A 24132-nucleotide genomic window follows, 5' to 3' on the forward strand; every position below is an offset into this window, starting at 1 on the left:
TCTATAGCAGAGGCAGGCAAAATACGGCCTGCAGGCTGCATCTGGCCCACCAGGCCATTCTATCTGGCCCATGGGACCCCTAAAAAATTTAGAAAATTAGTATTTATCTGCCCCTGGCTGCCTGTCAAAGATGACAGGAGCCAGGGACAGTAAGATCCAGGGGACGCTGCCAGCAGGACCAAGTGGCTGCAGAAGCAAGGCCTGCCCCGCACTGCCCTGCCCCTCCAGCCAGAAGCCCCATGCCAAGCAGAGGGTTCTGGTCTTGGACTGTGGGGCTGTTCCTGCCTCCCTCTGCTGGAAAGGGAAATTCCGATAAGAAGGGAAAAGGGGGGAGGCAGGGGAGGACTGCATGGAATCACCCCAGTCTTCAGGGTCAGGCTGAGCCAGCTGCTGTGGTCCCAGAGCTGCAGCTGGGAACCATGTGGTGCCACAGTGGCTAGCAGAGGGGTGGAGAGGAACGGCAGCATGGCAGCCACAGGCAGGGAAGCAGTGAAAGCAGCAGCAGGTGGGGGGAAGGGGCAGCGAGTGGGCATGTGGAGTGCAGCAACAGCTCGGTGGGAGTGCAGGGTCTGCACTGGTGTGCTGGGGCCAGGGCCAGCGGGGCCCAGAGCTGGGTGGCAGGAGCTCAGGGCCAGGCTGGCAGCAGCTCTATGGAGCCGAGCCGGCTCCCCCTCTCCCTGCTGGTGCAGTCCAGCCCGGCTCCATAGACCTCTGCTGGTCCCTGCCCCGTGCTCCTGCTACCCCACTCTGGGCCCCACCAGCACTAGCCCCAGCATACCATGTGTACCCCACACTCCTGTCTAGCTGTCACTGCACTTCCCACGCCCACTTGCTGCCACTTGCCCCCTGCTTGTCACAGACATTTGCCTGCCACTGCCACTGCTCCCCTCCATGCCCCCGCTGGTTGCCCCAGCACCACATAGTTCTTGGCTGTAGCACTGGACCACAGGATGCAGCAGGAGCTGGCCCAGCCCCTGCAATTCATGGCTAATTCCATTAAGTGCCAGCTGGGCCTGTCCAGCTCCTGCTGCATCCTGCAGTCTCAGCCATGCAGCTGGCATGTGGTGCTGGAGCAGCGAACTGGGGTGAGAGGGGAGGAACAGGGAAGGGGCAGAAGGGCAGTGCTGGCAGACAGGGGGGAAGTGGTTGTGAGAGGGAGCACCAGGGCCATGCCAGTGCCCTGGGACCAGAAGCAGCAGGAGTGCTGGGGGGGGCTCTGCCTGCCTTGTGGGGGGCGCTATGGGCAAATCCTCCCCCTCCACATACGCCACTACCCTTCCCAGCTACCCTTCCCTCACACACTCTCATCCCCCCCACAAACCCCATACTCACCCACACCATATATCCACACACACACCCGCATGCTCCCCCACCCCACATACCCACACACCTATACCAATCCACCTACACCCACTACAATAAACAAGAGTAAGACTTTATTTTAAGCTATTATACAATCCCCTCTATGTACATTACACAAACACATGTAAATCAGGACAAAAATGTTTTTTTTAAATCAAATTAATGAATATTGTACCAAATGTTTGATTTTTAGAATATAATTTGGTATTTTTCTGGTTCTGAGATGGCAAACCCCTGTTAAAAGGAGTACTTTGGGGGGTGGGGGGAGCCGAAGGACTTCTCATGGCAAAGGTCAGGGGGTAGGGGTGGGACTTCCGGTCCAAAGATGGCAACAAGGGGGCGGGGCACCTGTCAAGTGAGGGGACTACTTTTGCAGCCCTCGATGGCTAGACAAGACTTGGGAAGTGGCCCTCCACCCAAAATAATTTCCTGCCCCTGTTTTATAGCTATTGCTTCTTTTCTCTGGTATTCCCTTGCAAAGAGTCTCTGGCCTGGATGCCTCTTCATTCTGAAAAGAATATGACTACTTTAAATAAAATCAAATTAAATGAGAATAAGGTTATAAGAACTTGCCAGTCAGGCCTGGATTCACAAGAGTACTTGCATACCTAATTCCTGTCTTAATCCCAAATAATGCTTTGTTCAGCTGCTGCCTCCATATGACAGTCAAAACCTGAAATGCAAGTTTCACAGCTGCCTAAAACATGCTTCTTGGCACAACAGCCCAAGCTCTGACACAGTCAAAGAGCTAAGCTTTTGCCTCTACCCAATTAGGATCACAAATTATTCACTCCTTTCAATCCAGTAGGAATGTTCTGAGCATACTTCATGGATTGATCTCTGCAAAGTGGCATCCATTATTTTATTTAAAAATGTAGCTAGAGTAAGTCTCCCCCTCTTATCTAATATCTGAGACTCGAGAATTCATCTAGGATGTGGAAGACTTAGGTTCACTTCCCTTCTCTGCTTAAGAGGCTTTAAACTCACATCTACCACTCTTTGGCAGAGTGCCCTAGTAATCATCCATTTATGAGTTGAAAGTCAGTCCTGTTGAAGCTGTTCCATTTTAGATGATTTAACATTCATTAAGAATGTGAGTTTCTAAGTATGACTATAGTCTACAGAGAAAGATACTGGATCCATATCTTTGTTCCATGAGAATATATATATTGTATATAAATATACATTTAACAGTGATTAGGCCACTCACTTGAGGAAAAATGCATGGTAAAGTAATTGGAATATGATCTGAAGATCTCAGCCACTGCTGGGAACTGCATGTGGGTATCTTCCCTGCAGGTTAGAACCCAGTGGCCAAAAGGCAGGTTCAGGAAGCTAAGAGACAAGTCAAAGTCAAGAATCAGAGTCAGGAGTCAAATCAAGGTCAGAAACTGGAAGCAAGACTCAGAGTCCAGAATCAGGAGTCATGGTCAGGATTAGGTATCAATAACTTGGGGCAAGAATTAGAGACACGAAAGAAGGCAAGGTAAACATAGGGACCACTGCAGAAGTTGAGGGCTAGGTAGTATAGAAACCAGGACTAGAGCTGGGAGGAAGGGCAGTGCAGGAAACAAGACAAGAGGCAGAGATAAAATTAGATAGTAGTCGGAAACCAACAAGAAGTTACAAGCTGTGGAGCACTGAGCAGCCGAAGTCCTTTTGAAAGTGTCGGACTGTCCTGAAGTCTGCCTTCATTTAGTGAATGATATAATCAGGCACAGCAGGACCCACTCAGGTACTTTTCAACCTAACAAGCACTAAGCTAGAACTACTCTAAATACTCATGCAATCACTGTCTATTAAGGATATATTTTAAAAACTGTTGGTATTGCAGGTAGGGATGGAGGAAGAAATGGGTGCTTGTACCTTCATTGGACTGTCTGCATTTGTTTATGCCTCAGAATGTAACCATTAAAAATGAAGTGTGTATTTTAGGTTATTGATACAAGGAAGCTTGAAGACTATACATGTTTTAAAAGTTCCTTGCATAGATTTACCCCTGAGGCCTGATTTATGTAAAACCAAAAATGTTTGAATATTTGTGCAGTGTGCTATTTTGTGTTCATAAGTCCACATATAAATATTGATGACATACAAAAAGCTGTAATGAGATAATTACTTTCTAATTTGTTTTATGCGTGGGTCACTATTCTGTTATTGCAAATATCACCTTGGTAATTCTGAGCTAAATCAGAAAAGAGAGGAGACATTATCTAGTAAAAAGGTGTTGGGTATAGGTTTTTTATTTTGGGGTTTTTTTACACCTTGGCAATATAACATATTGGAAGTGTTCAGATTCACTGTGTTGAAAGCTGTAGTAACTAAGCCTGTTTTCTTGGACTGCATGGAATTATGTTTAACTGAAACAACAGCTTCTTTGAAAAGAGCTTGCCTAGAGAAAGTTGCAGACTAATGCGCAGGCAGCCTGACTGAGATGAAAAACTGTTATTGTTGATACTGAAATTAAATATATGAATATATGATACCCAAAGTATGATGGCAACTGAAGATTGTTTTTATAAAGTAATACTATGTCAGTGCTGGGAGTGCTGGTAATATTCGTGAATGAAGCCATTTTAAAATTAGCTTTGCTGTCAAAATGACTCATCATCTAGGTTTGACCTGCTTTATAGATTCAGCTGACTGATTTGGACAGCTGGACAAAAGAGTAAGTGTTTAGATGTTTACAGTTTTGTAATGGAATGTGTAAATAATATATTTTTTTTATTATAGATAACCTCTCTTTTCAGTAACTGATCTAAAATAGTCCTGTCTACTGAAATCTACTGAAATTATTTGCTTTGAAAATGTATTTCAGAGCACTTGATATTATACTAACACCAAATGTGTGTTATTCTCAGTAACAGTAGGCTTATGCTGAAATTTTCATAAATATTTTCATTCTGAAATAATAATTTACAGATACTTATAAAACATAAGTTTTATAGATTTGGTTTGTTTGTTCTCAGCTTGGGCACAAGTGTTCATGAAAATGAACAGAAAATGGTTCAGTTCTTTTTCAAAAAGTCTGTTCTGGGTTCAGTATTGTTTAACATAGGGGTAGGCAAAATACAACCTATGGGCCAGATGTGGCCTGCCAGCATCTATCTATGGACCAGATGCGGCCCGTCATCTTCTATCTGGCCTGTGGGGCCCCTAAAAAATTTAGAAAATTAATATTTATCTGTCCTTGGCTGCCTATCAAAGATGGCAGGAGACAGGGGCACTAGGATCCAGGGGAAGCCGCTGGCAGGACCAAGCAGCTGCAGAAACAAGGCCCATCCAGCTCCACTCCCCCACCCCCAGCCAGAAGCCCCATGCCAAATAGAGGGTTCTTATCTGAGACTGTGGGGCTATTCCCACCTCTGTCTGCTGCAGAGGGAAATTCATATAAGAAGGGGGAGTGCAGCAACAGCTGGGTGGGAGTGCGGGGTCCACACTGGTATGCTGGGGCCAGGGCCAGCAGGGGCCCAGAGTGGGTTGGCCAGAGCACGAGGCCAGATTGGTAGGGGTTCTAGAGCCAGGCCGGCTCCCCCTCTCCCTGCTGGCACAGCCCAGCCTGGCTCCGTAGATCCCTGCTGGTCCCCAACCTGCACTCCTGCCACCCCACTCTGGGCCCTGCTGGTGCTCGCCCTGGAACACCACGTGGACCCCATGCTCCTGCCCAGCTATCGCTGCACTCCACACACCTGCTTGCTGCCACTCACCCCCTGCCTTCCACAGCCATTGCCACCACTCCCCTCAACCCCTGCGCCAGTTGCTCCAGCACCACATGGTTTCCAGCTGCAGTGTTGATCCACAGGATGCAGCAGGAGCTGGCCTGGTCCCTGTGGTTCTTGGATGGCTCCATGCAGTGCCAACCAGGCCTGTCCAGCTCCTGCTGAATCCTACAGTCTCAGCCATGCAGCTGGGACATGGTGGTGAAGCGGCGAATGGGGTGGGGGGGCAGTGGAGAATGGGAAAGCGGCAAAAGGGCAGTGGTGGCAGATGGGGGGACGTGGCTGTGAGAGGGAACACAGGGCTGCGTTGGTGGCCCAGGGCCAGGAGCAGCAGGAGCACTGCGGGGGGCTCTGCCTGCCATGAGGTGGGGCTGTGGGCAAATCCTCCCCCTCTACACATGCCACAACCCTTCCTAGCCACCCTCCCCCTCACACACTCACGGTTCTCCACAAACCCCATACCCACCCATGTTACACAAATTGCCAATTGCTTAAATCACGAGCGAGACTTTATAAAGGGGGATAAGGCAAGGTGCCGCGTTTATTGATTACATAAGCTAGATATAGAGGTTCTGGCACACCATTCATACAAACACACACAAATCATCATACACATCATTACACACAGGCATACACATACACAAAACAACCATTTCATCCACACACACACCAGATATAGTTACCAGCAATAGCTGCTCGGTATCAGCTCAGGGTGGCCAACCTGGGGTTATTGAGTAGATGATGATGATTTGAAGATAGCAGATTTGAAGATAACAGCTGGAATGGGGTGAACAGATGCATCTGTGCTCCGATTAAACAGCAGTAGAGAAAGAGACTCACACAACTTGGCATTTTCAAAGTGTTCTTTTATAGGGATTGGCATCCTTTGTTTCAGTGCTTTGGGGGTTTTCCATACCCAGATTCTGTTTTTGCAGTTCTTTTGTTTTCAGCTTATCTTAGCCTTGGAGAGTTCTTGTTGCCCATCTGGCAGAATTTCTTCTTCTTCTATGTCCTTTGTGCCCTCGAGTTTCAAAGGGATTCTTCAGCCATTTGTTAGTTAGTCACTGGCTGGTAACTTACATTTGATGCTTTGTTGCTTACATAAACAGTGAAATCTTCTTTTCCTGTCTCTATGCCATTCTCTCACCATTCACTCTTTTACAGAAACTCATACATAAAGGCTACACAGAGTTCATTCACTTATGTCAGGCAGAAGGATACAAAATGGAGTTTTCAAGTTGCTTACAGGACAAGACTAACATGGTTATATTTTACTATTATTACACTCTATGTTAACATTAGGTACATTAGTTCAGTTCATGATACACCCACACCACATATCCACATGCTCCTCCAACCCACATATACACCCACAAACCTATATCAACCCACCCACACCCCCTACAATATATAAGAGTAAGATTTCATTTTAAACCATTATACAATCCCTTCTATGTACACTACACAAACACATGTAAATCAGAACAAAATATTTTTTTTAAAACAAATTAATGAATGTTGTAGTAATTGTCTGATTTTTAGAATATAATTTGGTATTTTTCTGGTTCCAAGATGACAAACTTTTGCTGAAAGGAGTACTTCTGTGGGGGGCAAGGGGAAGGACTTCCAGTGGCAAAGGTCAAGGGCTAGGGGTGGAACTTCTGGTCCCAAGATGGTGACCAGGGAGTGGGGCACCTGTCAAGGGGTGGGGCTACTCTTGCAGCCCTCAATGATGTGCCAAAGCTTGGTGAGCTGCTTTCTACCTGAAATAATTGGCTGCCCCTGGTTCAACATCTTCATTAATGATCTGGATGATGGTATTGAGTGTATGCTTTGGAAATTTGTGGATGATACTGAGTTGGATGCGATTGTAGGCACTCAGATGAGCGTGGCTAGGATCCAGAATGACTTGGATTCATTGGATCAAAAATCAATCAGCTGACATTTAACAAAGTACAAAGTTCTGTACTGGGGATGGAATAATTGCGTTCATAAATACAGACTGGAGAATGGCTAGTTAGTTTGCAGTACTGCAGGGAAGGACCTGGGGGTTACAGTGGACCGTAACCTGAATATGAGCCAACAGTGTGCTCTTCTTGCAAAAAAAGCCAACAATATACTGGGTTGTATTAACTTGACTCTTATAAATCACGGGAAGTGATTCTTTCCCTCGATATAGCACTGGTGAAGTTTCACCTGGAGTACTGTGTCTAGTGTTGGGACCCACACTTCAGGAAAGATCTGCATAGATTGAAAGGAGTCTAGCATAGAGCAACAGAAATGCTAGAAGCTTGGCAAACATGACTTATGAAGAAAGGCTGAAAGAAAGGGAGGAAAGTGGATCCAGCAAACCAGAGGCCCATCAGTCTGACCTGTATCCTGGGTAAGGTCTTAGAAAAGATTATCAAAGAGACCATTCTTAACAGACTGCCGATGGCAACATCCTGAGGGATAGCCAGCATGGGTTTGCTGCGGGTAGGTCTTGCTTGACCAATCTCATTTCGTTTTACGGCCAGGTGACCTATCACCTGGACAAGGGAGAAGAGATTGATGCCATATATCTTGACTTTAAAAAAGCCTTCGATCTGGTATCCCATGATCACCTCTCAGCAAAACTGGCCAACTGCAGCCTCGGCTTCACCACAATCCACTGGCTGGGGAATTGGCTCCATGGTTGGACCCAGAGGGTGGTGGTTGACGGAAGTCAATTGTCATGGTGTGCTGCAACCAGTGGGGTCCTTCAAGGCTCTGTCTTTGGGCCTATACTATTCAACAACTTCATTAATGATGTGGACATTGGTATCAGAAGCAGACTGGCCAGGTTTGTCGACACCAAACTTTGGGGTAAAGCATCCACACCTGAGGACAGGAGGGTGATCCAGGCTGACCTTGACAGGCTCAGGAAATGGGCGGATGAGAACCTGATTGTGTTTAACACTGAAAAATGCAAGGTTCTCCACCTTGGGAAGAAAAACCCGCAGTATCCTTATTGGCTCAGCAGTGCTATGCTGGCTAGCGCTATAGATGAAAGGGACTTGGGAGTCATGATTGACCACAAGATAAACATGAGCCTTCAATGTGATGCTGTGGCTAGTAAAGCGAGCAAAATGCTGGCTTGCATCCATAGGTGCTTCTCAAGCAAATCCCAGGACGTAATTCTCCTGTTGTACCTGGCCTTGGTGAGGCTGCAGCTGGAGTAGTGTGTCCAGTTTTGGGCTCCACAATTCAAAAAGGATGTGGAGAAACTTGAGAGAGTCCAGAGAAGAGCCATGCGCATGATCAGAGGTCAGGAAACAGACCTTATGATGAGAGGCTGAGAGCTATGGGACTCTTCATCCTGGAAAAGCACAGGCTCAGGGGTGACCTGGTGGCTGCCTATAAGTTTATCAGGGGTGTTCACCAGGATCACCCCTGATTCTGGTGGGAATATCTGTTCACCAGAGCACCCCAAGGGATGACAAGGTTGAATGGTCATAAACTCCTTCATGACGATTTCAGGCTGGACATAAGGAAGAATTTCTTTACTGTCCGAGCCCCCAAGATCTGGAATAGACTGCCACCAGAGTTGGTTCAAGCACCTACTTTGAATGCCTTCAAGAGAAATGTGGATGTTTATCTTGCTGGGATCCTATGACCCCTTCTGACTTCTGGCCCCTGGGGCAGGGGGCTGTACTCGAAGATCTCCCGAGGTCCCTTCCAGCCCTAATGTCTATGAAATCTATGAAATCTATGAACTAGGGTTATTTAGACTGGAGAAGAGAAGCCTGAGGGGGGATTTGATAAGAATCTTTAAATACCTGCAGGGTGATTATAAAGAGGATGGAGATAACTGGCCTCAAACTGTGGCAAAAAAAAAATTAGATTGGAGATTAGGAAGACCTGTCGTACTAAGAGGGTGGTTGAGCAATGGAATAGGCTACCTAGAGAAGCTTTGGAATCTCCATCCTTGGAAGTTTTCAAGACCAGGTTGGACAGACACTTGACTGAATTTTTTAGTCAGGGATAATCTTGTCCTCAGCAGGATTTAGGATTGAAGACTACCGTATATCAACTGTCTGCTTTTATGATGGAGCTTAGTTTGGTCAAGCATGACTTGCTCTTGACAAATCTATGTTGGCCAGTCCTGATCACCATGGTGCTTACAAAGAGATTCCTTGATGACCAGTTCTATAACCTTTCCAGGGCTTGAGCTCAGACTTAGTCTGTAATTTCTTAGATACACTTTCCTCCCTTTTGTAAAGATGACTACTATATTTGCCCTTCCCCCAACCTCACTCAATCTCCATGAGTTCTCAAATTTATTAGCCAATGGCTTTGCAATTACCGCAGCCAATTCCTTTAGTACTCTAGAAATTATCTCATCTGGCCTCCCATCTTAAAAATATCTAACTTCTCTAAGTAATCCCTAACCCAGGGGGTACAACCTACAGCACATGGGCCAAATCTGATCCACAAAAGAGATTTGGATTTGGTTCACAAAAGAGACTGGATCTATAGAACCTGGGCAGGCCTTTGCTCAGCAATATATGAGGAGAGAGGGAGCTGAGCTGTCTGGCCACGATGGAATTTTTGCTATAGGAGGGGTATTTCCTTGCCCAGATGATGCAGCTGAGGTGCAGGCTCACTGCATGTAGGCTGCAGCAGCCCTCTTGTGTGGGCATTGGCAATGTGTAGGGGGTGCATGTGGGTTCACATGCACCACCTGAGATTGGCAGTGCACCCCCTGCAAAAAGGGGCGGTCACCGCTTGCCACCCCCCTCCACCTGCTGCTGACACCGCCACGGCTGCCTGCAGGAGCTCCCCACTCACCGCCACCATACCCCCACTGCCACCACCGCCTGTGGGCAGTCACCGTGCCCCCCCCCCCAGCCTCTGGGGGCATGCAGCGTACATGTGTGTGGGGCTGCCCCTGGTGCCCTCTTTGTCTCCACCACTCCAAATATGGTACTGGGTGATGATTAAACCCAGAGATATCAAATAGAAATCCATAGCTGTGGTTTTCTGAGTTCTCTGCAACAGAAATATTGCGCTACTGTTTTTCTGTAGGTAAAAGAAGAGTGAAAACTAAGAGCTGGCATTTTCCAAGGAGTGTCTCAAGTCTGCCCAGGGGGGCCTCAAGTCTAAAAATGTTGAGAACCACTGCATTAGACCTTTTCCCTCCTATACACCACGGGGCAAAGGGCTACCCAACTTTTAAGGCTGGGTGGCTCTGGGCTGCACCTGCTGTAGAAAAGACTCTGGGGTGGATGTGGGTGGGCATATTGACAACGCTTCTAAGTTCTCAGATGGGGACTGGTGACCTACTTGCCTCACCTCAATTATGCTGCTGCAGGTGTCCCCCCTGTGTGTGATGATCCTGTTTAAAAGCTGCAGCCGCTTCAGCCAGAGTGTGGCGAGAGCTGGGGTAGGTAATCCCTCTCCCTCCTGCCCCACACCTCCACTCCCAAGTGGTTGGTACTCTGTCCAGGGTGCTGTAGGAGTTTATTATGCCTCTGACCCCCAGGTCCTTTTCAGTAGTACTGCAGCTGAGCCAGTCATTTCCCAATCTGTATTTGCTCATATGATTGTTCTGCCTCAAGTGCAGGACTTTGCTTTTGTCTTTACCGGAGCATCTACATGAGATGTCTACAGCAGAGCAGACTAATTAGCTGTATTGTAGACATCTTGGCATCTACACATGCAGGGCAATTGGGCTGGCTGGGGCATGAGGGTGCTTCACTGCAGGGGTTGCATGCCAGCTAGCCCTGCACTGGAGCATCCTTGTGCCCAGTCAGCCCCTCTGCAGCATTTTGAGCCGGGGGGAGCAGCCCCAGGCTGACAGGCTGACTTCCAGGGCCCCCTGCTATCCAGGGCTGCTCAGACCCAGCTCAACCGCTGTGGTCCTGGGTGCACATTCAAATGGCATGGCATGCCCGTGAGCAATAAACTGTGGAGCAATAAGCTCTAAGGTTTATTGCTTTGCATTAATTGCACACATAGACATGACCACTGAATTTTATTTGATTGATTTTTGGGTCATCAATATAGCAGCTTTCTCCACAGCCTCTATTGTTAGATTGCCCTTTTTGTTCACTAAGGGAACTATATTTTCCTTGGTCTTCCTCTTACTTCTAACATACTTTGTAGAATGCTTTTTTGTTGTCTTTTATATCCCTTACTAACTGCTTCTCCATTTGTGCTTTGTCCTTCCTGATTTTTCTCCCTGCATACCCATTCTTTACCCACCCCTGTAATTTGGTCAAGTTTCTACTTGTTGTAAATTCCTGTTCGAGTTTCAGTTCATGAAAAAAAAATTGCTGCTTAGCCTGGTAGGTCTTTTGCTGCCCCTCTTATCCTTCCTTAGCATTGGGATAGTTTGTTCTTGTGCTCTTCATGTGGTCTTTCTAAGCTACACCTAGCTGTCATGGACTTCTTTCTCTCTCTTTAGACTTGCTTCTTATGGAATTCTGTCTCCCGCGCTGCCTTCTACCTTCAGATTCTTTCTATTGGGGAGCAGCAACTTCTTCCCTTAGTTGGCTTCTCCATCATCTGGAGAGAAAGTTGTTAGACTATAATGTCACTCCAATACTACTGTTCCCCAGCAGCTTGCTGGACAGCCTGTGCACTGCTTACTCATGCTCCCAGCGGATATCCCAGGGAATTCAAGTCCCTTACATCATGTGGTCTTGTGATGTGGATACTTGGATTAGCCTTTTTTGTTTGTTTGAATTTTGGGGTTTTTTTTAAAGCCTAGGTTCTAAGGCCAATTTATTGATAGCATCCCACAGACAAGTTTGTGGGATATTCTTGGGATCTGATGTTTTAGGGGTGATGGTTGTAGCCATGTTGGGAAAAGGCCATAGGCAGACAAGGTTCTTTGGGTAAATCTTTTATTTAGACCAACTAAAATAGTTGGAAAAATTCTTCTTTGTAAGCTTTTGGATACAAACATCCTTCTTCAGGCAGAGGCAGCACCTAGTTGTTTAGTGCTCTCCTGGATTGGGGGTGGGTGGCGGGGATTTCATTCCACAGTCCCAGTCAGCTGAGGGGGGAGTGATGGGGAGTGATTTGATCCCACAGTCTCAGTCAGCTGGGGGACGGGAGGTGTTGCGGGGGTGCAGGGGAACAGTCTGGGCCTGGCAGCTCCCCCTAAATGCCTGCCAGGGAGCCCTGTGCGAACACCCCCCCAGGCGCAGCCGCCCGCCTGCCGCCCCACACCACTTGCGAGGAGGACGCGGGCGGGCGGGCGGGCTGGAAGCCTCTGGCCCACTGGGCCGCGCCCCCTTCTCTTCCCTTCCCCCGCGTCTTCCTGCAGCTTCGCCCCGGCTCGCGCCCCTTGCCCCGCACGACCCAGGCGTGGGGAGGCACAGGGCTGAAGTAGGGGTCTGGCCGGGAGGCGGAGCGGTTGCAGCCGCCGCGGGGCGCGGAGGGGGCGGGGCCGGGGCCGGGGCCGGGGCCGGGCGGCAGGAGCTGGAGGCGGCACTGGCCGGGCCGGGCCGGGCGCCCGCCGGGCTATGGAGCAGCAGCAGCAGCAGCAGCTCCGTGACAGCAGCCGCCCGCGCCCGGCTGCTGCGGGCTCCAGCGCGCCCGGTGAGTGGGGTGGGCCTGGCCGGGCCGCAGCGCTCTCCGAGGCGCGGCACGAGCCAGGCCCCCGGCGGGGGAGGGCGGAGATGCTGCGGTCGCGGGCCCGGGAGCCGGAGGCGGGCAGGCGCGGGATGTCCTGGCCTGTCCTGTCCTGTGCGCTTCGCCCCCTGACGCCAGGGTGGGACCCGCGGTTCTCACCCGGCCCACGAGGTCCTCTCCAGGGTGCCGCTGGCGGCGAACCCCGATCCCCAGATGAACCCAGAGGTTTCATTTAGGGATCCACAGAGTCATCCAGATGGCTGCAGGCTTTCCCGGGGCGCTGCGACCAAAGAATTGCCCTTTTATTTTTCCTCATTCAACCCCCCCCCCCCCCCAAAACCAAGTGGAAAGTAAGAGGGTGCTGGAGAGCCAGCCCCTGCCTTAGACTGGTTGGACGAGACTCTCCTGCCTCCAGCCCCTTTCCTTCCTCACAAAGTTCCTTCCCACTGCCCCTTCCTTTCTTTGCACTCCCTTATCAACTTGTGAAGGTGCACATGTATCCTGCACCTTTTCTGAGATCACTTGTTAGGTTGCATCCATTTAATTAATTTTCCTGAAGTTGGGCATCCTTGTCCTGCCAAGTCAATTTTATCCTGTAGCATTCAGATGATACAACTGATGAATTTTAGAAAAGCATAATTACAGAAAGAGCCTTTCTTATCAGAGGTATCTTTCACAGAAACAAATGTTTCTGCCATAAACACTCCGTGGAGCTCTCTAACTGCCCATTTAGGGTTTGTTTTGTTTCTTTTTCTGGTCATTTGACCCAGGAAGGCCTGTACAGTGTCATTCTGTAGACTATACAGTACTATCAGAAGATGATGCTGCAGAAGTGAATTGCTGGGTTGCTCTTTTTTCCTCCCTCCCTGGACTGTGGCTCCTTTGAACGACTGTAGTTATTCCACAACAGAAGGAGCTTTGTGTGTGGACAAATACAAAATAATATGGTTACATAAAATGCTTAGTTTGGTGTGAACAAAGAAAGGCAAATATTTAGTTTGTGGTAATGTGCATATGCCCAATTCCATTGGATTTTTCACAGTTGTCATTTAGTAAAAGAAAATAGTCAAAGTTAGAAATATAATTCTTGTATTCCTGCAAAGTTGTTTGTGGTGCAGGAAATTAGTGTCTTGTTTATACGACTGCCCTTCATTCTGGCCTTCATGCCATGCCCACTGAAGCTAACTGAAAGACTTCACTGGGCTTTGGATTGCAGATTAATTCTGGGATTTGTTCCATGGATAGTCAGTTCATTTCTTCAATTCTGTTGTTGGGAGTTATGCACGTAAAGCTCTCGGATGATGAAACAATGGCCCACTTCGTTTTCAGTCCAGGCTCTTCTTAAAAGGGTAGTATATATGTAGTCATAGGTTTGCTTTGAAAGTTTTTGGTTTTTTTTATTTTTTGGGTTTTTTTGTGTATTTTTTTTCAATAAAAATTGGTGGAGCCTCTGCAATACCTTTTGGAGTGCTTAAGACATTCTGAATTTCTTGCATCCAAACAAGTTTTGGATGCCTGTGTGCCATGTTCATGTTAAAGAAGCTGTTCTTTAATAAGAATATGTAGAGCTTTTAAATACAAGTATTTTGCTAAAATATACTTCAGTTTTATTGAAACTGGCAGAAAGTTACCACTTTTCCCTACCTAGGTCTAACAGTGCTTTTGATTGGAATTGTTTATCACTGAACCAGTCTAACCATAAAAGGCAAATCAATATGATTTTATATTGGTTTCAGTTTTGAAATGCGTTGTCAGCTTCTGCACTGAAGGTTGAGATCTATGACATTATGCATATATATATCTTCTACAGGCAAACAGCTGCACCGGATCCGGTATTCGAGGATGGCTAAAGACTTCCGCTACTACTTCCAGCATCCGTGGTCTCGCTTAGTTGTGGCTTACCTGGTGATCTTCTTTAACTTTTTAATATTTGCTGAAGATCCGGTGTCTCACAGTCAAACGGAAGCCAATGTTATTGTTGTTGGAAACTGCTTTTCATTTGTATCAAATAAATACCCTGAAGGAGGTGGCTGGAGATTCTTAAAAGTGTTTCTATGGCTACTTGCCATTCTCACGGGACTGATAGCTGGGAAATTCTTGTTCCATCAGCGTTTGTTTGGTAAGTTTTCTAATTCACTAGATGACTTACTGTTAATGCTAGCACCTTATGGCTTTTTCTTTTACAAATTTTTAACTCTTGCAACAAAAACTGGCTATAATAACAATAATACCGTACAGAATGAAAGAAGCCATATCACAGAGTACCGCCATGTGGAAATTAATGTCTGCTTATGCTAGAGCCTTGCTAAGGCCTTGAACTGAACATGATGTAAAAAGGGATTGGCTATTTATATGGCTATCAAGATTATCCTGAGCTGTCATAATGAATAACTCCAAATTTTGGAAGGGATATTCAGCCTTGTGTCAGGGCTTAAACTGCATTTGAAGTATTAGAAACAAGGATGAGCCTTGCCTAGGGTGGGATGTCGGGAGACAGGTTAGTCCACCTGTGCCTGCCACAGAATTCTTACACCTTCCCCGGAGCATGTGGTGTTGGCCGCTCTTCGAGACAGGATACAGGACAAACTGGACCTAATTGTGTGATGCAATGGTAATTCCTCTGTTGCATGTTAACGGAACTAAAGTGGGGATTGTTAGTAAAGCACCTTCCCATAAAGTGACTGATTAGTCATTTTCTTCTCCCTTTCATATTAATTTGGGTTAACCTGTATTAAGAGAAAAAGAAGATAAGTGTCAGATAGCTTTTTAATCTGGAAAATGTAAAGACATTCATCTAGGAACAAAGAATGTGGTCCATAATTATAGTATGGTAGATTCTGTCCTGAATAACGGTATGTCTGAAAAAAAGCTTTGAGGTCACAGTGGATGATGAGCTGAGCATGAGATCAGATTTTGATGCTGTGGCCTAAAGGGCTTAAGCAGTTGGTTCCTTAAACAGCAGAATCTCGAGTAGGGGTGGAGAGGTTATATTACCTCTGTGTTGAGTGCTGGTCAGACTACTGGTTTTCACTTCTGCTATCCCCAATTAAATAAAAGAAGTTAGAGAATTGGAGACAGGTCAGGGAAGAGCTGTAAGAATGATTAAAAGACTGGAGAATATACCTTATTGTGGGAGGCTCAAAGAACTCTGTCTGTTTTGCTTTTCAAAGTGAGAGTTAAGAGGTTACTTGATCATTCTGGAAGAAGTTGTGTGTGTGGAGGGGAAATAATTGGATAATGGCCTTTTCAAACTAGCAGACTAATATGTTGCAGTGCTGGGACATAGAATTTAGCCATATTTAGTTTAAAATACTGTGCACATGTTTAACAAGAGTCATTAGCCATTGGGATAACCTGTTAACTGGTGCATTGCATTCTCCATCTCTGGCAATTTTAAAATCAAGATAGATCATTATTCTAAAATATGTTCTTGTCCTGACAAGAATTAATTCAAGGAAGTCTTATGGTCAGACTTACACAGGAAGTCCCTTCAGCCTTATAACCTATGAATCACTATTCAGTAAACACGGTATCTAAATATAGACTATTTACAAAGACTGATCTGTGCATCCGTGTATAAATGGTGTATTGTGTATTTTATACAGCAGTACTGTAGTGTGATCAGAGAGAAGGCGAACTCCAAAGGTTATGTCTATGCAGCGGAGAAAAGTCTGATTGTTTGGGTGGTCTGCATACCCAAGATAGCTTTAATCTAGCTAGCATGGCTGACAGCAATAATGAAGACAAGTTGACATGGATTTCAATACAGGTAAACAACCCAAGTATATACACAGGATTCCCAAAGGGCTTGTCCTGTCCACATTGAAACCTGTGTGTTGCCAGGTCTTTACTAATCTTGTAATCCATGCTGGCAACATTAAAATGAGAGTGGATATGCCTACTTATACTACAGATGCACTTTTATTTTGCAGTGTATATATATCCTAAGTAAGCAGCAGAACTGGAGAATGATCTGCTACTCAGTTCTTTGCTTTATTAAGTTCTTCCTGCAATACGTCCTGGTGTTGCAGTTTCAAGAACTGATTTTAGTTTACTGTAAATTACAAGTAGGATGCATATAGCCTTTCACTCTTCATTTCATTTTTTCTTTGTCTGTTGTCTCTCATTTCTATTATCATTCTATCCTCCTGTCTTTTTTATTCTTGGTTTCATTGGGGGGGGGGTTCCTGTTGTTTACCTTATTCCTTCTTTTCCGCCTAGTTCCATTTCCTAGAGACCTGGAGTTAGTTACTCCCTGCAGCCTGTTCATAGCTTCCTGCAGAAGGGAAACTAGGCAACACAAGTTAATTTCACAGTATAAAATCTTGTCTCAAAATCAGGCTGCAAAGTGAAGTTGAGAGAGTTTAGTCAGTTTCTGTATGCAGTTCAGCTCAGTTTAGATGGAAGGGATTGAAAAAGATTTTCTTTCCTTTTTTCCTCTGTTCCTCCCATATCCTCTGTTAGTGAATTTGCCCATTGTTTGTGATGGGAGAGTTAGAATAAGTGAATCCTAGTATGTGGCCCAATTTGACACCTGGTTATTAAACAACTACTGTTACCTTGAGTTATAGAAGTAAGAGACTAGGTTGAAACATGCTAGGCTGCTACATAAAGAGAGAGTGACAGGCCTGGGAGCCAACTCTAGACTATATTTTCCTGAATTAATGAAGAAATAAGGGCATGGCATTTTCCCCACTCAGTGTATTCTTATTAAAGTCTGTGAAATAGTACTAGCAAGTTCATATCTTGATTGTAATAGTTTCCTTTGAAATACTGTATTTTGTTTCTAAGTAATAGACAGTGAAGCCATTGAGCATAGTAAGTTCTGTAAGGTCTTTCTTATATCTTCTGCTGACTTAAAAGGAAAGCATATGATAACCTGTGTAAGGAGTACAATAAATAGATACAATTACCACCCCTACCCCCTTCAGTGAAATGGATACTTCTATATTTATAAAAAAAATGTCTCCAATGGGTAGAGGCATTATCTAGGAGTTCTTATCTTTATTGTGTTCAGTAAGAATAAATGGAATTTCAGAAGTGCCTTTTGGCTGTTCTCTATCATATTCTTCACAAATAATCTCAGAGTACCTTTTATATTTGGTTAATTCTAGCATTCTTTTATGCTTTTAATTCTACGTTTGACATTGCAAGTTCATAGATGAATAAGAAAATACAGAAGAGGGAAGAATAGAGAGATGTACCTGTCATTCTTTGTTGCATTTTAAAAGATAATTACTTTAGACTTGCGGGGGGGAAGGGAAATAGAATTTGATTTAAACTCACTCTAGGGATAGCCTCAAGCAGACTGATTTTTCTTTTATTTGCCCTGATAAAAGAAAAAATAACTTATGAACTGACCCCTATTAAATGAAATCGTATATCTGAAAATCACGCTCAAAGTTCCAAATGCTGACTCAGAAATAATCGTGAATCAGCTCTTGTGCATGTACCACATTGCTGTGCATTTTTTCAGATGATACCCCAAAGCAGTCAGTGAAGTGGAAAAGTTACCTCTTATTCAAATTGGGTTCCACATGTTATCAGCTCACATCCCTGCATTTTTGTATCTTATAGAGTCCATTTTTAAAACTTAACTCAGGCCAAAATTCTTTTGATTTCAGAGGCATTGATTGGGCCTAAAATGTAGTGTTTGGTATAATGTGTGGTAGAACAACCTTATGTAAACCAGAACCAACATAAGCATTTAGATACTTCTTCCATTTTTGTAGTTTCTACCAGTTTAAGAAAGAGCCCCTGTACTTAAAATGGCAAATATTTCTTAAAAACATAATATCCAAAAAGTGGAAAATATATTTTGGCTGGGGTTCTTAGTTATAATTCTCACTTCATGCATGCTCGTTAAATACATCAGCATTTGAAAAAGCAGTGGTTCTCAACCTTTTTTAAAATCAAGGCACCTGTTGTTAGATTCAAGGCACCTCTCAACATGCCAGCTCTTAGTTTTCACTCATTTTTGACTATGGAAAAATAATAGAACTCAGAAAGAACTGCAAAGAACTCAATGTTTTTAATGCTATCGATTCCTCTTTGATCATGTTTGCACATGTACAAGTGCAAACATTATGTGGCACCATGTGGCACCCTTGAAATGATCTCAAGGCAACCCAGGATGCCTAGACACCTTGGCTGAGAATCACTGGTTTAAAGATATACTCCTAAGATAACATGCTTACCCACATGTACCACATGCATTTTTTTGTAGTTAGTCATCCAGAACCATAAAAGATTAAAAGATTGAATAAAATTTGGTTATTATGGCTTAACAGCTAACAAATATGCCTGCATTTTTACAGATTTTAGTTACTCTCTGTCCATTGTTTTTGGAAAGGAATTATTGAATATCTTAGTGGTAAATTGTTGTCATATACATGACCTTATAGGTAACGAGGGTCAGGTATTTCTGTTTAAACGGGAGACACAGTTAGTGGAGACAAACAAATACTGAGATTTTATTGAATCTGCAACATGGAGGCCTAAAATATACAGTTTTTTAGGTTTAATTTAAGTCTGTGACCACTGGAACAAATACCAAATCAAACTGAATCAAGATTTTTCTGTTGAAATTGCATTATTTTGTGGTCCTGGAAGGACAGTTACAGTTTTAAAAGGCACAGAAGTATGTTTAAGACTGATTGCCTGCTTGTTTTGTTGCCTGGGAAGACCTGACTTTTTTAAAAGTGTCTTTATATCAAATTGTCTTAAAGTATTGTACAAAATGTTTAATCTGATTACTTTAACCACTCACTGAAATGTACCTGTCCCTGGGTGAAAGGGAATATCTTTTAAAGTATAATGTTAGAGTGCATAATAATTGAGGAAGTGAAGTGAAGAATATTATATGCAGAGGGCTGTTATGCAGAAAAGAATTTAGCTAGGACAGCAAGATACTAAGTACGGAAAATGTAGCTAAATACAAAGAGAACTGATATTGGAATAAGCAGTGAATTTATTTGTTCCTGGTGAATGAATATTTTGAAATAACTAGATGCATGTTGTTATAAAAGCTGATAGACAAAGCATGTTAACATATAGTACAAAGCCATTTATCACTAAGTGGGAAGCAATGCCATCACAGTACTGTATTTTATTTGCATTGATGCCCCCTGTCAAATAGGAACTGTGGTAATGAGTAGGTGAAAGTTCTTCTCTTTAGTAGCCCATTCTGCATGAATTTCAACAACAGTGATTGAGTGAATGTCATTGAAGATATTCAAGGTCATTCTTGACTGCTTCATGGCCTACTTGCCCTTTCAGTGTTGTCACTTGAATATTCTAGATTAAACAAAATATGTTTGGTCCTCCAAAATATATGCCAAAGGACTAATCTAGAAATTAACTAAAATAATTTTCCTTTCCATCCCCCTTTCCATAAGAGAATTTGACTGAGGGTTTTCAAAAGCCATCCATTGGGGAAAAAAATAAATAAAAACATGTAACCAGCTACACAAGTGTAATCTTACTGGATTCCAGTTTGGGCCTACAGTCAGAAATCAGCTTTGGTTTAAAAATAATTTCCATTCACTATGGAGGAAACAAATGCTCTTCTAAATATAAATGAAAAACAAGAAAATTTTCTAATAATTTCTTCCTTTTCATTTAGAAACCTAACATCTTACTTTCCACTCCTCTTCCTCCTCCCCTTCCCCTGCAACAGATTTACCAGCCGGACACTGCTTTCCACGCTGCGGTGCTGCATATCAGAATCGGATCATAGTTTCATAGTTTCGTAGTTGGTAGGGTCGAAAGGGACCTGAGCAGATCATCACGTCCGACCCCCTGCCATGGCAGGAAAAAGTACTGGGGTCAAATGACCCCAGCCAGGTGTTCGTCTAACCTCCTCTTAAAGACCCCCAGGGTAGGAGCGAGCACCACTTCACTTGGAAATTGGTTCTGCATTTCAGAAACAAGGTGTGTATTATATTCTGGGTTGTGCTGTATGTGAAAAAATACAGTAATAATTTTGAAGCATCTCACTTGCATCTTCCTAACAATTATAGTCTTCCTTTTTTCAGGAACTCAGTTTAGATATGACTGGTTTAACGGGACACTTTTCAATACCCTATCAGTTTACCCTGTCAGCTGGCTGTGAAAATGTCCTGTCAGGCAACTATTACCTCAATTGGAGCAGTTGCTGAAATGCATATTCTCATAGTAAATTCTTAGTATATCTGATTCCATAAAATCAAAGTCACCTTTAGGATTAATCTTAAATTTCTTCCTAAGGTAGTTTCAGACTTTTACCTAAATCAGTCCATCTTTCATTTCCTCCCCTGAAATCTCATTCCACTACAGGTGATACAAAGCTTCCTACTCTAGATGTGGCAAGGGCTTTATCTTTTTATTTAGACAAGTAGAAATTGTTTCAATCTTCTCTTAAGCTTCTTATCCCCTATATGGATAGTCTCCATTCACCCAGAAGTTGTCTAAATAGGTTTCTGATGATAATCTGGGTAATATAGCCACATCTGAAATATGGAGACCTGCTACTTGCAATTTTGTTAATAAATTTCTCTCCTGCTGTTCTATGATATAGGATTCCAGATTCGATGCCAATTCTGATATGGTCCATCTCTCAGTAACTTTTTAAGCAGGTCCCTTTTTCGCATCCTCAGGAATGAGATAACTGCCATGACTGAAAAGCATCATTCCTTTTATCAATAACCATAAGTGATATCTTTGTATTATTATATTAGATATAATTTTGTCAGCTTTATTGTATTGTTTTAGCAAAACCTCTGCTGCTGCTGCTGCTTTTTAGTAATCTAGGAAAATAACTGTAGATAATTACCTGTAGAAGAAAGCAGTTACCTTTCCTGCAAGAATTGTGGTTCTTTGAGATGTGTTTCCCACAATGTTTCCACAGTCCATTTTCCATCTCAGTTAATTAGAATCATATTAATTTGGAATTCTTATTTGTGAAGAAACTGAGTGGTGATTCAGGATATGGTAGACACTGGGGTACGTGGGGTGCAAGTATGGTTCTAACAAAGGCTGTTGCTTAAAGTTATCTTGCATGCATGGAATGCATGTCTACATGTATAGGAGCACACAGAAAGTGCTTAAAGAACAACTGTACTTATTGGGCAAGAAAAACTTACTTTAGGGGAAAAAAAAGAATGAGTACAAGTAGTGATCTTCAAGTAGAAGAGCACCTTCTAGCTGTACCAAGTGACTATGACGAGTCAAATGATGAGTTACAGTTCTTTCAAAAGTTAAGCTAAAATGTTATATTTAAGTATCCTAAAGCAAAATGAGAAAAGTAATTATTCTTTTTCTTGAATTATGTGCATTTTATATGGATAGTTCAAACCTGATTAGTGCTAAGAATGCAGTCAATGACACTGGACAATTTTGTAGCCATTTATGTTCAAAGACTTTAAATTCAAAAGAAACTTAGATTTTGAATGTAAAACTTTTTGTATGCAAAAAATCTGGGCAAATGGAGATAAGCGCTACCATAGATGTATAGTGTATTACATAAATTATTTTACAAAGAAAGGGACCACAGAAGGGCAAAGATGCTAATATAAGAGCTGTTCTCAATGAAGCAAAGGGAGAAGCTATCATTCTAGTTTGTCTTTTTCTCTTAGGGTAATGGTTATACAAGTAACTTCCTGAGATGTAAAAGGGGCCAGAGCTTTACTTTGCTTTATGGTAAATAACTTTGTGCATACCTTAACCCTGTGAGAGATAAAGGTTAACCTATCATGGCTTAGCTCTAAATTAAATGCTTTCTTTCTTACTGTAAGCTTTTGATATAGGGCCAGATCCACAAGGGAGCTAGGCTGATCATAATCAGTTAGTCTATAAGACACAACTCTATCTTGCTTTCTATGTGACTTCAGACTAACATGGTTAACTACCTCTTTCTGATTCACTTAAGTCAATGATCTGGCCTTTTATCTTGCATCTCTGGTTATGGTGATTTGTCGCTACTCTCTTTTCACAGAAACTTTCTTTGCAGCCTGTAGAAGTTCCCTTCATTTCGTTGAATATCTCACTGATCAGAAAAACAAAATTTTTCTTCTCCCATTCCTAAGGGGATGAATTTACTCCTGGTATGATGTGTAAATATTCACTTTCTAATCTGGTTCTTTTCTTGAGTACTATAGCTACTTTCTTTTTCGGGCAAAATAAACATACTTAAAATTTCATTTTCTGAAAGGGTTTGGCTGTTTTATCATAACATGAATTTATATTCTCTCTTTTTCTACATAGGAATTATATTAGCTTTGATGCCTTGGCATAACATTCTTATGGCTGTCAGCCTTAGTGAAGATGTAGGCATAAGTAAATGAGATACAGAGCATCTCTAATAAACAATAATAATGAAGCTGAAGCCTACTGTTGCGGAAGAACATGGAGGTTTTATGGCTTTAATGGGAATTATGTTTATGAATCTTTGAACCTCAATGTGAGACTTGTGCTCCTATGAATTTTGTTCAGTTTAACTATTATTTTTATATGGAAACTCTTTTTAGTGAACTCTATTGGGCCATTTTACAGACAGTCAGAAAAGTTGGCAACTTACCAGTAGTTTCTCTCTTTCATTTCTTTGAACACCCATCTTTAACTCTGGAAATTAAGGAGAAATGCATGGAGAAGCATAGAACAGACTTGGCATCCACAGGAAAAGAAAGGCATTGAAACAAGGTCAGCATGGTTTCTACTTCAGCTTCAGTTGTTAGAGGTACTGCCTACTGACCATAAGGTTCCAGTTTGATTCACTCTTGCAGCAGTGTCCAGACTGTATGCAGCAAGTCTAACCTCTGATTGGAAGATTTCATTAATTGACTGCACCAACTTTTAGTGCCATGTAAACTGGCAGACATGTCTGTGTTATAATAGACAAGAGGTGGGCAGTTATTTCAGGGGGAGGGCCACTTAAAGTTTGGTGAGTTTTCCAGGGCTGCGTGGGTAGTTGCCCCATCCCCTGGTTGCCATCTTAGGACCAGAATTCTGACCCCTAATCGCTGACCTTTGCCACTGGAAATCCATTCCCTTTGCCCTTGGAAATACTCCTTTTGTGGGGGGGGAGGGGTTGCCATCTTAGAACCAGAAAAAAAACAAATCATACATGAAGAGTCAAACACTTACTATAACATATTTTCATTTTATTACAAAACATATTTTTGGCATGATTTGTGTTTGCATATCATATATAGAGGCGATTGCATAATAACTCCAAACTAATTCTTAATTTTGTATATTGTGTGGGCGGTGTGGTTAGGGGGTGTGTGTGTGTATGCATGGTGGGGGGATATGTGTGTTTGGTGGGGGCATAGGGTATGTTGGGGTTATGTATATGTGGGGGGTTGTGGGGGTAAGGTGCGGGTATGTGGTGTTTGTTGGGTGGGAAGGGTGTGGGGACAGCAGCAGGCGGGGGTGTTCGGGATGCTAGTGCCTGGGTCTGGCCAGTGCTGAA

General features: G+C 43.6%; 1 protein-coding gene across 7 annotated transcripts in view; it reads left to right on the forward strand.

Moving 5' to 3' along the window:
- The first annotated feature begins 2998 nt into the window (after nt 1-2998).
- Nucleotides 2999-24132, forward strand: part of TMEM117 (transmembrane protein 117) — a 397723-nt gene continuing 376589 nt past the window's right edge. The window contains exons 1-3 of one of the 7 annotated variants that reach the window (XM_059726032.1): nt 14728-14802; nt 16289-16452; nt 20362-20615. Coding sequence is in view for 4 of the 7 variants with exons in the window: in XM_059726034.1 (XP_059582017.1) it covers nt 12575-12650; nt 14494-14802 (385 nt within the window). In the remaining 3 variants the exon portion in view is untranslated. Of the gene's footprint in view, nt 3098-12362; nt 12651-14493; nt 14803-16288; nt 16453-20361; nt 20616-24132 lie in introns of those variants that run through there. The other 6 variants (XM_019492756.2, XM_059726034.1, XM_006272241.4 and 3 more) reach the window with 6 other exon arrangements.

The sequence above is a fragment of the Alligator mississippiensis genome, chromosome 4, assembly GCF_030867095.1.
Source record: "Alligator mississippiensis isolate rAllMis1 chromosome 4, rAllMis1, whole genome shotgun sequence".
Taxonomy (NCBI): domain Eukaryota; kingdom Metazoa; phylum Chordata; order Crocodylia; family Alligatoridae; genus Alligator; species Alligator mississippiensis.